The sequence below is a fragment of the Thunnus thynnus genome, chromosome 5 (assembly GCF_963924715.1).
Source record: "Thunnus thynnus chromosome 5, fThuThy2.1, whole genome shotgun sequence".
Lineage (NCBI taxonomy): Eukaryota > Metazoa > Chordata > Actinopteri > Scombriformes > Scombridae > Thunnus > Thunnus thynnus.
This window is the reverse complement of record NC_089521.1, coordinates 19295009-19311995: the sequence shown is the minus strand read 5'-3', so window position 1 is coordinate 19311995 and position 16987 is coordinate 19295009. Positions and strand designations below refer to the sequence as shown.

The 16987-nt window shown below is 40.3% G+C and overlaps 1 protein-coding gene across 2 annotated transcripts in view; it reads right to left on the bottom strand.

The window, feature by feature from the left end:
- The window catches only part of otud7a (OTU deubiquitinase 7A), a 37855-nt gene that overhangs the window by 16922 nt on the left and 3946 nt on the right, over positions 1-16987 (bottom strand). Inside the window, exons 1-3 of one of the 2 annotated variants that reach the window (XM_067589802.1) lie at positions 7555-7656; positions 4698-4829; positions 1840-1993 (exon numbers count right to left, since the gene is read on the bottom strand). In XM_067589802.1, coding sequence (XP_067445903.1) covers positions 1840-1924 — 85 coding nt within the window. In that variant the 5' untranslated portion in view covers positions 1925-1993; positions 4698-4829; positions 7555-7656. Of the gene's footprint in view, positions 1-1839; positions 1994-4697; positions 4830-7554; positions 7657-16987 lie in introns of those variants that run through there. The other variant, XM_067589800.1, reaches the window with a different exon arrangement.

Genomic DNA, 16987 nt, shown 5'->3' with positions numbered 1-16987 from the left:
TCTCAGTAGCTTGAGTGGATCAAATCCAGGCATACAACTTAAAGTGGAGCGACGGAGCCACTCGTGACCTAATGCATGCAGTTTAAATGCTTCGACATTATTGTAAATCAATCAATTAGTTTAACATGGAGAGCATTGTTTCAGCTCACTCCCTTATTTGTAATGGCTGTCGTCAGCAAAAGGAACACTGTTAAATTCATCTGCAGTAAGAACATAAGTCCTCCACACCACATCCATTAGAAACAAAGTAGCTCCACCCAACTTTCTCATTAGGATTTTCCATACAGGGACAGTAGAAGGGCTGCAACTAGCCATTATTTTCATTATTTATTCATTTGCTGATTATTTCCTCGATAATCAATTATTTGTGTGGCTCATAAAATGTCAATAAAACGTCCATCTCAAGTTCTCAGAGTCTATGGTTACTCTTCCAAATAGCGTGTTTTGTCCGACCAACAATCAAAAAGCCAAAGATACTCAGTTTATTATCATAAAGGAGTATGAAAACCAGAAAACATTCACTTTTGGGAAGATGGAGCCAGTGAATTTTTGCCATTTTCACTCAAAAATTGATTAAATTATTATTCAATTATCTAAATCATTGTCAATTAATTTTCTGTGTATTGACTACTAGATTGTTGCAGCTCGACACAGTAGAACTGCATCTTTTTGAACAAGTATTCTCTAAACTCTAACAGATTAAAAACTAAAACACCTGTGATTATTAACCTTTTTTTCATTTCCTGTGAAAATTAAAAACTCTGACCTAAGACCTGAGAAAAAAAAAAAACATCCTGGTTCTCAATAAATGTAACCACAGAGGTCAGAAAACATTCTTCAGTACATAAACCAGCCTCTAGGGGGAAGCACCACATGATGTCTGCCTGTCTGTCTCATCACACCATCCTGACTCAGACCAGAGGGTCACAGAGCAGCTGATTGATGCAGGTCTGGAAAGCTAAGCTAACACCGGATCAAGGCAGCTGGCATTATACGACTGGCTGAAACAGGACGTCCGGGGCCCCGTGTCTGTCTTGTCTGAGTGCAGTGTCTTGTTTGGTGTCTGTTAGTGTCACACGTATGCCCCTGTGGCTTTCTGCCAAGGCAGAATCAGAGAAAAATGACTGAGAGGGAGGGAGGGAGGGAGAGAGAGACAGACACCCAACACTTTAATTCTTTTATCAGACTAGACACCAGCTGCATTATATACACACACACACACAGACAAAAACTTTCCAGGACACACACGTACACACTATGAGGATTTCATCCCCTAATGGATGTGTGATTAGTGTGATGCATTTGTGCTTTTATTCCTGTACAGTAGACAAAACTATGTCTGCATTTAAAGTTCAGCATTTCTTCACTTAAGTTTGAGCAGATATTGGAATGCACATGTAAAAAAACAAAAGCATCACTTGCCATCTCTACATATTGATGTCAATTCAACTGACCATCAACCGGTTTTTTGTTGCCTCCTGTGTTTTTTTTTTCCTCCAAGTGGTACTATATGTAAGCTATACAAGTGCCAGTAGCACTCTGCTCCTCAATGAGTTCCAATGAATGGGCACAAAGCTCTCCCCGGGGAGTGCACTCGTAAAACCGTCACACTGGCCTCTAAATCAGCAAGCTGGCTCACTGTTGCAGGCCCCTCTCCTCTCCACCCCTCCTTTGTTTCCTTTCTTTTCCTTTCCCCTTATTTCCTCTCATCCCCTCTGCATACTTCAGTGCAACTGTAGCACATCAGGGAGCAGCTGATCAAAACAAAAAATTCCCCAAATATCAAGTCTTCTACGTCATAATTTGTTTCCAGTGCTGGATATACAGGTGGTCTCTTACCTTCCAGCAGGTCTCTTGCCAGACCCGGTTCTGCCCCCGTGGACCGAACAAAGTCTGACAGGACCGCGTCCATGTCCAGAGTCATGTGATCATGTGTGTGCGCTGCCCAAGGTGCAGCGGTGGCCTTGGTGGACGCCAGCCTTCACGTTCTCATCTGAAAAAAAAACAAAAACAAAAAAAAAAAAACAGCAATGTATGTTTTACGGTAAATCCAATTCAGACACACTTTTGAAAACCCATCACTCACTCATGAGAAAACAGTTTCTGGATGTCCTCTCTCTCTCTTTTTTTTTTTTTTTTTTAAATCCCAGCCAGTACACTCTCTGCCTGCTTGTTCTGATGTGTAATGCTTCATAGAGCTGATGGTTCATAGTACTGTGAATAGCACTCCACTCCCAGTGCTCCTCCTCCTCCGGCTAACAGTCAGTCATAACACAATATCCAGCAGCACAGATGTAATATCAACAACACAGCCAGAGGTCGTATCCAGGACACACCTGCCTATCTCCAAAGCCTTTGGCCAGCCGCCCATGATCATAACAACACTAACTCTCTTCCTGTCACTGAGTGTCAACCAGAGGTTTCTGTGTATGATCCAGTATCTTGAACCATATCTGTGTTGGTCAGAAAGTAAGGATGCCTGGCGACGGGTTTAGGAGCCGTGTGAATCAGTGTGACGTTATTTAGTGTGATGGTAGCTGAAGAACATATTTACATCACAGCTATTTAGCACTCAATCTCTAATTATCAACAAGCATTGCCTTGTTAAGTCATAAACAATACTTGTAAGGTGCACACGCGTACACTCCCTCGGCCCATGGAATGAATGAGTCCATGCATAGCTGTCATTCCACTTGAGGCTGTGTGGGAGCCAGAGGAGCGCGGCTCAGAGCATTGTCAGTGAAGAAACAAACACCCACAGGTTTGCAGCTCTGACACCGGGTCTCTGTGTGCGGACCAGAGGTTAGAAGGCTGCTCAGGTCCGTGGATTTGACCTAAGAGGAGTTAGAGCATGCTGGAGACATCTATACTCTGCCCACGGCTCTCAGCAGCAAGAAGAAGAAGAAGAAGAAGAGAGGCTCTAACTTTCAGCGTGCCACATGACATGACTGTCAGACACACAGTCTGTTCTGGAAATAGAGTTGACACAAAACAAATGCTGTTGTTTCCTGTTTCTGAGGCTGAAGAATATTAGTGGATTTAACAGAACAATCTCAGGTTTGAAATGTCCTCTCAGTCAGCGTTATCGTCACATGAGAATTAAGGGCTCACGACAACGTTTAAAAAAAAAAAAAAAAAGATAGCTGAGCACTGCCTGATTGTTGGCATCAGAGAGAAAATATCTTTGTTCAAGACCCAGTGAATTTAGTCTTTATCATATGCATTATTAATGAGTCAAAGCTGCACTTAAGCTGTAGTTTAGCTGACCTAGTTACTGTCAGCCATTTGCATTGTGTTGCATGTGCATTATTGTACTGAGAGACTCTAAGCACATGTAAACTACAGGAAACACAGGGTGGTCACCTGGAGCAGTTATGACCAAAGATTGTCAGAGATCATGTTATGGACATGATATGGTTGATGCATATCATGTTATCATATCAAAAGTCCAACATGAATATGATGTGTATTTGGTAGACTTCTTTCTTAGAGAGCAACTAAATGTTTATTTATAATATTAAAATACAGGCTTACTCGTTTCAATTGTAGGACACTGCTTACAGGAAAATACAAAAGAAATCATTCTGTGGGGTAGCTGCTATTGTTTGAGGACCAAAGAGACAACATATGTGCACATGACTACACTCTCCAGGGGCAGACACTTAACTCAGTACCGAATAATAGTCTACCCATCAACTGAGAATCACAATATTGCTTCGCAGGGCAGAAATCCTTGAGTGTAGTGATGAGGAGTGACACACAGAAATAGCTGAATATTATAAGTCATGACCTCATCTCTTCCCTTAAGATCGGCCCTATTCAGATCGCTTTCCCTGTGGGAGGTAATTATGACTCAGAAACACCCAACTGCATGTTTTTCTATCTGGCATGAAAACATGTGGGCCAGAGGACCTCGGGACTGTCCATATTCCTCTTAATCATAATGGAAATTTGCATATTTTGTCACACAGACTGTGTCAGACTTCTGCAAAAATATGAAGGTATTGCAGCATAGTGAACTAAAAAGGGCAAGGCTGTAGTTACTCTTTATTTTTCTTACTGCTGAAAAAATGCAGTGAGAAGGCCAAATTCTGTAGTGATATTCTGTCCTTAAATTGTCTGTGGCTCTCAGCCCCAAGCCCATTTGTTCCTATTAAAGCTGGGCACAGTTCTGCATTGTAAGGAGTAAACGGTGCACTTGTTGGGGCCTATTTTCAGCAACAGATTAATACCACTATATGTGAGATTAACTGAAGTAAATGTTCATCGTGATAAAGGAACATGTCTTGCAGTACTCCAGGCAGACACTGAAGTTGTTTTATAGCCATGTGATAAATATGCTACCCAACCATGAACTGTATCTCCACGATCTCTCTACTCTCTCAGAAAAAAAATGACACTGTGTTTCCCAAAACCCAAGGTGACATCCTCAAATTTCTTCTTTGGATCTGACCAACAGTCCGCAATCCAAATATATTCAGTTTACTGTAATAGAAGACTAAAGAAACCAGAGGAACTTAAGAGCCAATTGAAACTTGTTAATAGGATTTTCATGAGTTTTGTTGACAATCATAAAAATATTGAATATCACCAAGTTTATCCTTTAAAATGTTATTTAGCTGGTGTAAATGATTGTGAATCAACTCTCTTCTGTTATCGAACACAGCGGCATACAGTGTTACAGTTATCAAACGTACTTTCTGTATTTTCGCTGAGGGTTGTTGAGAAGCCATCTGATGACCGTCGGACTGTCAGGACCAGAAGCAGCTCTAGTCCATGGCTTCAGAGGCAGCGGAGAGGTGAGGAAGACACTGGGGATGCAGAGAACCCTGAAACACACACACACACACACACAGCAACATTGAAAGTTATTCTCCTAAAACAGGAAGTTATGGCCCTTAGTTCTGATTGGCTGAGTCTAATTTGAAGCTGCTGTAAAACACCCGACCGACACACACCTGTGACCACGTCTGTGTTAATGCACTAATCCAAAATTACCCCTCAAGCCATTACTTTCATCATGTGTCATTTAGAAACCACTTTGTCCACCACCTGTTCATCAGACCGGCAGAAAGTATTACTCTTATCAGTCAACATTTTGTTATCATTTGATTATTGATCAAAGATTGATAACCATTTTTGCTTCATTTTAAGAAGATGCCATGCTTGAGTGCTTTGAGAACAACAGCTTACGTGTGTAACTACACCTGCCAGCTGTTGTAAAATCACGATGAAGCAGTTTTATTTCTTCTGAGATTTCTTTAAACAGCCTATAGTGTACATAGTGACAGCAGCTTTTTTTCTAAGACACCGCCTTATGACATTATTTACTTTGGCGTTATCACGTTTTAAAGGTCCACTCCCTAGAATGCAGGTGTGTTTGACACCAGTGTCGACACGATGAAGAAAGTGCAGCGCTAGCCTCACACTCTTCGCTTTTACGTAACATAACGCAAACATGCTGACGCCACTAAAGGCAGGTCACTGTCAGTGCTCCAGGACGATCCTGCATGACACAGCAGGCACAGATGTGATTATAGTGTGTGGTGGGAGGCAAAGATACACGGAACAAGTGAGAGAAAGCTGATTGACCGGCCGCAGTGGAAACTCTGCGGATATTCTGACATCCTCCCCAGTGGCTCACACCAGCCGACGCCACTCTCCACCCTCTCAGCAGAGCGCTGGCAAGTGCTGGGGAGTTAGTGTCAAAGCTCTCCTAAGTGGGACTGAAATATCCTTCAGTGTTATGCATTATTCACACAAACAGTAAAAAGGTTCATATACTGTATGTGTCCTCTATTTATTTGTACAATCTCTCACAGCGACTTCCACCAAAGCACCGTGTTATAGTTCAAATGAGACAGTTTCCACCATTAAATTAGCAGTAATACAAGTGTAAGTGTTTGAAAATGGTGAATTATTACTACTTCAACCGTTGCAGCGAACTGATGGCTGTCAAAAAATAAATAAGTTTACGAGAACCACTTATAATTATCAGGGCTGCGAATAGTACAAGAACATTCCACTCAAGCTACTTGACTAACATTGTCCTCAAGTAAAAATGAGATTACTTGTGTCGAAAAATAATTAAGCAGAAGTTCTAAAATAGCAAACTGCTTTGAGTACCAGTCATAATGAAAGGCCCCTGCAGGATCTCCACTAACTTTTTAAAAAGTCCAAATTACCTCTCCAATTTAGTGCGAGTGATGACCATCTTTTCCTTACAGGAAATCTATCTTTCTAGGTGAAAAGAAGTTCAAAATGACATTAAAGTACATCTGGCAAATGTTTTTTTTTTATCTGCAGCAACTTACATTTCTTTCCCCGTACACACATCAGGTGCAAGTCTTGCTCAAAGACGCTTTAACACGTGGACACGAGGGTCAGGGGATCAGACCAGCAGTCCTACAATTAATGGTCAAACCGCTCTTCCATCCTCTGTATGAACTCAAATTCGCCTCATTGTGTCATAATAACTACACTGTAACCTTCTCTGTGATTCTTTTATTTTTTAAAGTAGTTTTTTTATATTACAAAATTCATAAGTACAATCATAAATCATAAATTGCTACTAAATTATAATATTCAGAGCACAAGCTGTATGTTTCTGCACCTGCTAATTAGTCATAGTGTGTATGCTTTGACTGTACATTTGGGTCACAGATGAACAGACGATGTTCACTGCACGTTTTATCTTTCATCTTTTGGTCTCAACGCAAACACTAAAGTTTAAGAAGACCACTGAGGGGAAACGTGTGGCCTCGCAAACCAGCTACCGGCGGCTTCTCTTCACTCAGATGTTTCTGCTCTCTTACAATCTGCCGAGACTCAGACAAATTAGTAACAGAACAGAGTCAAGTTGTGTGTTCTCCTCACTGTCTTTACAAAAGCACAGACACACATTGGCAAACACACACTGTGTTGTTTACTTCCTATGGTCGACTGACCCGTGAGCGTTCGGCCCGCGGTCCCACCATATTTACGAGGGCCCGTTTGTAGACAGTAAAAAAAACCGAGACACTGAACTCGTCTCTTAATCATCTGCCTGCACAAACACTGGAGGACGGCACGCTGAATTCTCCTCCGGCAGTGCTTCACATAACAGTGCCGTCTCACAAACACTGCAGCTTTACAGTGTAAAATCCAACAGCCTCAAATTATTAATTTAATTCCAATTTCCCGTCAGATGGAGCATCCAACCGCAGATATGACATAGATTAAACATCTATTTAATAAATATAAGCTCAGATTTCATCATCAAATACATTTTTTTTCATAAATTACAGCCATCATTTGGATACAAGATAGCAACATTGCATAACAGACTATTATAAATGAGCCACCCGGGGAGCTGCTGGATCCACCACGCTGAGCGCTACATCACTGATGTTTATAATACAGACACCAAAAGACAAGCAGCTTTTTATTGTAAGTGACATTTAAAAATGTAGTATTAGTGTCGTGTATATATTTAACAGTTAGTACTAAACTTAATTCAACATTATAGCTATCAATCATGTATGTACACTTCAAATCACAAAACAGGAAACCTACCTGTGTGAATTCTTCAGCTGAGGGGTCTTTATGGGTGTTTTAATCTAATCAAACATTTCTCTGATGAACTTTTGTAAGTGCACGGACACAGCTGTTTCTAACTCAACCTCAAAAAATAATTAGATGCAAAACAAGCTGACACACTAACACCGAACAGCAGCTCCCCGCCCTCTACTTCCTTTTTAATGTTTAACACTACTTGAAGCTTCACTACTTTAAACCACCAGTAAACCAGCTGGCTAAGTGTGAAGCGACTTACTGTGAGTGAATCTACATCACAACAAAAACTTACTTCCTTTTACTCCGTGAACATGTCACTGTGTCATACATAGATGCGAACAGTGACAGTCACAGGAAAAAAATATGCACAGTTGTTTTCCCATGAAGTTGTTTGTCATTTCACATGAATTTTCTTTTCCACCATTACGTGCAAATGTGCTGCGGGCTATTTTTTTCCACAATGTACATGTATTCACATAGCCATTTTACAGTAATAGGATGAGTTATAGCTGAAATAATTGTCTCCATACGGAGCGGTGATCGCCCACATGCAAGGCAGATACGCAGCAGGTGGGAGGTGAACATACTGTACAAACACTTATACTCTTCTCTTATGCACTGCATCTCCTCCATTGCTGGAAAATGGTCAGGCAGTAAATCCTATGCATGTACACACAGGTTAGTGGCAGTGTATACATTTGCAGTTATGCTTTTAAGTAAGCTTTTTAATGCTCGCTTCTATTTTGACTTATATTTTGCAAATGTGAGTTCATGTAGATGTCAGAGTGCACTTGAGTGCTCTTTTGTGGCCTGTATGCCTTCGCCATCCTTTACACACTTCTAGGCATCATTAATTTATGTTTATTGCATTCAAAGTCTTATAATTTATGTTTTTGTCCCCACTTTCCTTAAACCTGCCTTGTCTGCTTCTACTTTTGGCTTTTGATTTTCAGAAAGTTTCAACAATCCTAAAAAACTTTGAATCAAAGGAGAGCATACACGCATATACAGTGCAGAGGAAGGACAAAAAAAATCAGAACACCTCACAATATTATGCAGGTCAATACACTGTTCTGGTCTATTGAGGCTAATGTCGATGGAGAAATGGATCTCTGCTTTTTTTTTATGATGGATTCCTTAGTGTAGGACTGTTAAATGTCAGTTCAAAAACCAAGAGCCTGATATCAAAACCTGAAACTTACCAATATGACTTTAAGTCACTTTAAAAATGAATTTCTAATAGCCTATACCTGTGCTGGAAATAAAGACAAAGCAGTTCTTCATTGTTGGCTGATTAGTGTTTAAATGTTTGGGCGGTTATATTTTCTTTCAGTGATGAGTCTCCATCATTACACCAACCAATGTTCAGAATTAGTTGCTCTCATTCAAATTAGACTCAGTTGAAATAAATCTGTCACTCGGGGACAATAAAGTCTATTTATCTATCTTACATCGCTCACTGCAAGAGGTGAGAAAGGGCTCGCTCAATTTGGAAATGTAATGACGCATGTGTCACTTACCAAACTGTAGCATACAGCGTGAGGTGGAAAAACCTTGAAAAAAAAAAAACTTATAAATGATAAATATAGAACAAATACATCAAAATATCAGTGTATTAAGTTAAAGAGTAGTCTGGTTTGTAAAAGAAAAACTTTTTTTTTTAATAAAATCATTTCCAAAGAGAAAAATGTACCTCAAAGTCATTTCAAGCCATTTTAGAAATGCTTACATACATTAGGAGAAATTTTTAAAAAAATACTTTAAAGCCAGAGATGTATTTGTTGTGTTAATAAGTAGAATCTCCCTTAAAATGTTCATACTAGCAAACCAAAACTCCAAGCAGAATATTTTTCTTTAAAATTATGTTTAAGAAACTGTTTGTTCGATATGTAGTGTGACATTATTCAATTTATGCCTGGTCCTTTCATCATTACATGTTAAATTCAAGCTGAAAGATTAAGCCAATGTGTAAGTGTCAAAAACTGCAGTTCCTCGATTGGCCACTTGAGGCTCCAAGAGTGAGTCAATCTCCATAGACTGTCATGTTAAAATGCCCAACTTTACAGAAGAAACAAAAACGGGTTTTGGTCTCTATAGCTAATTTCCCCGATCATAACTGTACAGGGGGTACATTTTTTTATAACTCACTTGTTTAATTTTTATTAAGCCATAAAGTTATGCATAATTAAGGACGTGGCCACTTTGAGTGACAGGTCACTAGCCGCTAGGTGGCTTGTTTCAGCAACCAGGCTTCATTCAGCCCGCCTCAGCTCCACATCTTTGCCCATTTTGGATTAGCCGGGAGTTAGGCGGAGTCAGGCACTGCCAAGATGGCGACGGCCGGAGCGCCCACTTCGAGCTTCAAAGCCACTCTTCAGAAACCAGTGGGTGACATCACGGTGGCTACGTCCATATTTTTTTTTTTTTTTTTTTTTACAGTCTTTGATTAAATTCTGTTGTTGTCTCTGTTTCTTTGAAAGAAAGCCAGGACTCTGCGGACAATATTCTATGGTTATTACGACAAACAATCAACTGGGAAAATTATTGGAGAAAGAAAATAATTTGACACATGAAACTCTAGCACACTGTAAAAAAGTAAACTGGAATAGTAAAGCTTCAAAAGTGATTCCCAAGGTTATATGCATAGTCTCATATCCCTGGACCAATCAAAAACTCCTAGTAATACCTGTCACTACCTGCCCTGCTGCAAAATCAGTCCCCATTTTTACTTGACAAAGCAGAAAATTGTTAATTCTAATAAGTAAATGAGTTGCACCTTTTTATAAAGACTGTGACAAGCTGCTGCTGAACCTGCCAGTGGCACAACATCTGGTGTCAGCCTCCAACCCGCCTCCAGCCAAGAGGACGTGTGAGGAGGCCTAGCAGCTAGGGGAGGGTTTTCTAGATTCTATCAATTTTTTCAGTGTATTTTAAGGGCTGAAATATATTTAATATATCTTTAGCTTGTTCCAGCTTCTGAAATTCCAGACTCTATCTTTATCTCTTTTCTCTTATTTTTGCTCTTAATCTTTCTAAATTGCATATCATATAGTTTTTGACTGTTGGTCAGACAAAACAAGCAATGTGACAACATCACCTTGTATGATGGGAGCTTGTAATTGTATTTTTTGACATTTATAGTCCAAAAAAATAATCAAAAATGCATCCTTTGATTAAATGATGATGAAAATAATAATTAGTTGCTATATATCTTGGTTTGATATATTCTGATTTGAGCGATTTGTTGATCTTAAATGTGATAGTTGATCTAAGCGATTGACTGCATCCTGCTTGGGAAGGACTGGCTCACTTCCCAGCTCCCCAGTATAGTAGTTCAGAGAGTAAACAGGACCACTGAAACCTGAAACCTAAACCTGATATACAAAATAGTGGCAATAGACCTGTCCAGCAAGGGTTGGACATGAGATGCGGGCTTGTTAGATGATCACAAGTCTGATCTCTCCTCTCCTGAACAGAATATTTTGGACTCTTCAAGGCAGGCAGAGAATAAAATCTTACATTCTGGCTCGGACAAACAGCTCGGTAGGGCCAAACTATGGTCTCATCACCAGCGGGTGAGCTGAGCGGCAGTTAGCGGGGCCAAACACCAACAAGCTGAAACTGCTGTGTTCAACACTAGTAGATAAACACCCTGTGATCCTCCCTCTCTGGGGTGCATGAGTGTGTGGCGACACAAATGTGCATACGTGTGTGTGTGTGTGTGTGTGTGTGTGCAAAAACACTGAGCATGTTTTATTGCATGTTCACCACTCAGTGTGCCCTCAATGTGTTTACCAAATCAAAGCCAACAGGGCAAGTGCTTCCACAAAGGGCTGCCAAAAAACACAGAAGATAGCTAATAAAAGATGGCATTCATTCTTATCCGGTACGTATTCACATGCCTGTGCACAGAAAAATGTCAGGCCACCCTCTCAGTTATGGTTAGAGGACAGGGAAAAAAAAAAAAACACCTGTTTTTCCAACAACAATGGATACAGCTTCACTATGTTAATATACAACAAAATGGAAACATTTAGAGCAGACGACAGTTTCAAAATGGTGTTGTTGCACAGCTATTAATGATGTAATTCAACAAATAAAAGGCAGAAAAAGAAATGGAACACATACTGTTACCGTATGACTTGGGGTAATTGTATATTGGAGAAACAAATGAGCGCAATTTCAGGGAAACTGATCATTTCCACCTTGCATCAATATTGAAAAATCAACAAAATCCATTAGCGTGTTTTTCGTATAAAGGCACACTTTAGAGGCATGGGGAAATTCATGTAACAGGATATTATAATATCTCACTAAACTATAAACTAAGCACTTCCGCTATTTCAAAGTCCTTGCTTGAGAGCACAAGATTCAATCAGAGAATTTCAATGTGGAGTGGAAGCACCACTTGCTATTCAGCCTTCATATCAGTCAGTCAGCCTCGATCTCTGTCCCTCCTCCTCTTGCAGCCACAATAGCAAGCTTGTACTTGTGGTGATTGTGTATGTGCCTAACCAGTGCTCAGTGTGCAGGAGCTACATGTGTGACAGCGAACGTGTGCACGCGTGTGTACGTGCATAAACACCACCATCTAGACTGCATAACAGACAGCCTGTGGCATGAATGGCGGCGTCTCAATCAGTACCTGGGTTGACATACTCCAGCGAGGGCTCTTCACGCAGCACCGGCTCATCAAGTTAAACCATTTTGATTTTTGAGAGCTCCATCTCTGTCTCTCTCTCTTCACCCACCACCTGGGTGTGTGCCGAGTCCCTCCTCATCCCCTCCATTACGCTCTACTCACCAGTGGGACTTCCCCTGCCTTCAGGACCCACAGATGGCATAGCCGTGACCTTAGAGCACCCTGTCACCCTGAGAAATCAAATGCTGAGCTCCACGCCCCCTTTTGAGAAAGACAGACAGCAAGGGGAAGAAGATACAGAAAGAAAGCCAGGAAGTAAAGATCCTCCGTACGTCACTCACCAACATTTACCGCTCCTGTTTGATGCGAGGCAGAAAGAGGATGTAATACTTTGAAGTCTTGACTTCATGCACTTACACAAATAATTTGTCTCTCTTTCTGTTAATCCTTCTCTAAACTTAAAAAAAAAAAAATTGTCTGGTCTCTGTGCAGCAGCCCTTCACATGCAGGGAGAAAAGATGCTGCTAGAAGCAATAATGTCACTTTGCATCTCATTGCTGCGCTGCACACTGCCAGCACAGCATATGCATGGAGTGGAGAGTTGTTGTCAATTTGCACTAAATGCATCATCGCATTAATATTTGAGGTCGATTTCAATGAATGCCGCAGTGGACGGCGAGAGCAATGCACCTGAGGGACACTCGGTTTTTGTTAGAGGCCAGGTGAATCACAATTTTAAAATTTACCGTCACAATCATAAATTTCCACCGCTACACCTGTGCCTCTCATAGATTACAGACACAAAAGGTTGCACGACATGTATCGCTAAAAGCAACGCTCAGCATTTACACCACCAGCGATAAATCCATGTAACAACGAAAGAAATAATTCTTATGTCTGACCTTAAAGTCAAGTCATATCTTCAGTTCCAACAGAGCTAAAGACAAAGCTCAGCTGTGTGTGCAGCAGCATGCACCCAAACAAAGATCTGCTTGCTGAGGGGCACAGCACAAGATCATAACCCCTTAAAATGTCAGTCCCTCCAGCCCCCGCTACCACAGCAGCCAATACCTCTTTTCCCGACTGGACCCTTTTTGACTGAGTGCCACAAGCAGACAGCTGTGACCAGAGACCAAAGCCCTTCTAGAGCAGAAGGTTCTTCACTTTTTTGTTGATTTGAAGAAGACAAAAAAAAAAGAAGCAGAAACCATTAATGCTGTGGTTATAAATTGCACATTTAACAGGTATATTAATGACATGGTTAAAGGGGAGTTTTTAAGACTTCAGGTGTGCACAGAAGAGAAGTAAAGAACTGCTTGCTATCTGAATATTTATCTTCTGATCCCATGTGAGATAAACAGACCAACTAGCTGAAGCCAGCTGGTGTTTCCTATTTGAGTTTGTGCTGAGGGAGGGTGTCCTCTCAAGTGTTGAACACACAGAATCCTTTGCTTGCTACCACACTCCTCGCCCAGCTCAAGACCTACATGCAGCTCACACTCTGAACATTTCTTTGAATATTATGGTATTGATAGGCTTCATTTGTAAAGATTACTGTCATTGCACACCGATCAGTGATTATTGGGAGTTTACTGTTACTGTATATATAGTGTATATTTTTACATCTAAGCCCAGAGGATGTGCAGTAGGTTGTAATAATGTCTGCTATCCACATTTTCCATTTCAGATAGGAAACACACACAGCTAGATAGAGCTAAACTAAGAAGCTATACAGTACTTCATGTTCTCTTGTCAACCTGATTATTTCATTTTGATACCATGAAAAAAAAAATAGGAAAATGGCATTCCCTGCACAGCAGTGCACAATGTCATGTTAGTGAGAATCATGTACTATTGTAGCTTTTTTTTACAAGTGTTTATGATGTACAGAGATTAAATCTCTGTGAAACACTTACACACAGTTGACACTGATGAAACTCAATCATATGACACCCTCGTCCTACAATGACACCCAAAAATAAGTTTTATTATCTTAACAGAAGCTCCAACAACAAAGGAAACACTAGAAGAGATTGTTTTGATCTCACAATACCTGTATTACACAGTGTGGCACAACTATAGGGCTGATTGTGTGTGTGTGTGTGGGCACATGGACGGTTGTGCATATACACTCAAGTAGGTGGAGAGGGCAATATCACATAACCTAATTCTTAAATTAGTTTCTGCACAGAAAGGCGTTAAAACCCCATGTAAACTCTTCAGTTCTTGACTTCTAGTTCCTGACTTAGGAACAGCGGTGCTTTAAACAAATGCCGATGTCAGCATGCTAACACGCACACAATGAAGATGCTTACATGCTGATGTGTTTACCATGTTCACCACCAGTGTAGCATGTTAATATGCTAACATTATACACAAGGCATCGCTGAGGCTGACTGGAATATCATTAGTTGTGCAGGTATTTGATCATAAACTGAAGTATTGGACAAATAAAAATGTTTGACCTAATTGTAGTGCTGGATGAAAAGTCAGGGGAGGAAAGTCATTATAATATATCCTGAGGGGGGCATAAATATGTTCACCAGATTTTATGGCAATCTATCCAATAGTTGTTGAGATATTTCACAATAAGCCAAAAGTGTCAACCTGCAGCATTAGAGGTCATGAATGTCTGTACAACAATTCACTGGAATCCATCCAGTAGGTATTGAAATAATTTAGTCTGGATCAAAGTGGTGGATCGGCCAATAGAAAGCCACCAGCAGCTAAATCACAAGAATGTTGTGGTGATCTTTCCTCCCTTTCAACACTTTTGCACTTTAACAATGACCACAAATACTGATTGGTTACAACTCTTCATTTCCTGGTGTCCTTCCCACTAGAGGGCCACATAATCTAGGGGTAAGGCAGGTCTCAAGGATACCAGCACCTGGGATGCAGTTTGTAGGTGAATGAAGTCAATTAAAGGTAAATTAATAATAATTATTAGTTTTATGTAATGTCAGTTAATCATTACATGCTATTGTTTAGCTCACGGTTTGAGAAACATGCATGTTTACTGGCTAGAGGGCAAAATCTATTTGCATTTTCTCTGAAAATGAAATTTAATTGAGTTGGTTCGTGCAGACCGTTGGCCTCATGACACTGCCACTGGGTTTATCGGACATGCACATTTAGACAAAAAGACACCTTTTCTGCAAGCTACATTATATACAGTACATGAAAGTAGCTTGAGTTGCACCATTTGTTGGCAACAAAAATGTCTCTGTTCTATAAAAACCTGAATTTGGAATAAACTCGCCTGTCCTTGGTGGAACATAAGTCTTTGTTGCATGTACAGGAAAAATATTGTGGCTGTGAATATTCAAGAACAACAACACATACAGTATACTGTACTTTAAATGTAACCTTAGCAAATATATTCTGTCAGAGGTAATAGATAAATGCCAAAGCTCTCCAGATGCAAACAATTGTACAGAATTAAACATGAATAAGAATTTGCTGAACAAGACGGACTGTTGTTCAAATGATAATCTGAGTGCTGCACAATATCAACAATACTATTTCTAAGCAAAAAGACAGGACAGACTGCACTGCTCACTAATATAGTCTGACATTTGTAGATGAAGGAAGCTACAAAAGTGCCCCAAGTGCTTCCGGCACTTAACTGTGGTCAGTTTGGCTGAAGGAACAACAAATAACCATCCAAATGGAACTGATGCTAACCGCAACGGTTCATTTTATCTGACACCCAAACTGTGCCTGCTGAGAACACTTGACCAGAGCACAAGTCAACAATTAATGGACGCTGCAAAAGAAGTGCAGATCCTATGAATTTGATGAATGTGTCATTAACTCCCATTACACAGGAACAGCACAGGAGATTAATGGATCCAAGCCTGCTCCACGAACATCTTTGATGTCAACTTTTAAGTTGTCCTCGTGAATGGAAAAGAAAATCCTGGACTTAGAGAACTGATGCATGTTCTCCGCCCCGGCCTCAAGAGCACCCACATAGAGGGCATTCAGTGGGTGTGGGTGCATTATAGAAGAAAGATGTGTCATGTTTAGTTTAAGTGATTCACTGATCTGGCGTGGTCTGATTAATTTTGTAAAAGGCTTTTTGTATGTCAGTATGTAAGCTTGTAATTTGCTAGTTTAAAGCCAATTAAGTTCCTGATTTAAGTTCCTTGCATCAGAGCTATCCAGAAAGAGTAATATTATATACCATTCTTTTGATTATTGATAATTTTATTTCAGATATGCCAGCAGCAATGATGTGTGCCGTACAAAGACAGCACCTTATCCCGCTTTTAGTGTATATACTAAGCATTTCATTGCAATCATTATAAGTCACTGATGTGACATTAACAAACTCTAAAACTGTGACGAATGCAGTACAAGATCTTACTGCAGCTCAGGCCTTCTCAACCTTGTTCAGACCCCGAACCTGGATTCTACGGTATTAAGATTCTCTTGACCACAGCAGCAGAGTTGTCAAGCTGAACATACTTGTACCAGTATATTCTATTTGCAGAAGCATGGACGGATGCAAACCAATTGTATGAAATTTGACTAACTATTAGAACAAATAGACTATATCTATCAAAACACAATAGATCCATTTAAGAAATTTCCAGTGACCCCAATTACATATCAAGAGACCTCACATGGGGTCCAGACCCTAAAGATGAGAAAATATGTAGGTGAGTAGTAGGCCAATATGCCTATGAGAGTATGTGGGAGGCATAAAGAAGCAGTGGGAGGAAAGTAGCTGCAGGGTGAATAATCAGTGCAGACCCCAGCTGCTTGTGAAATGAATACAACTGA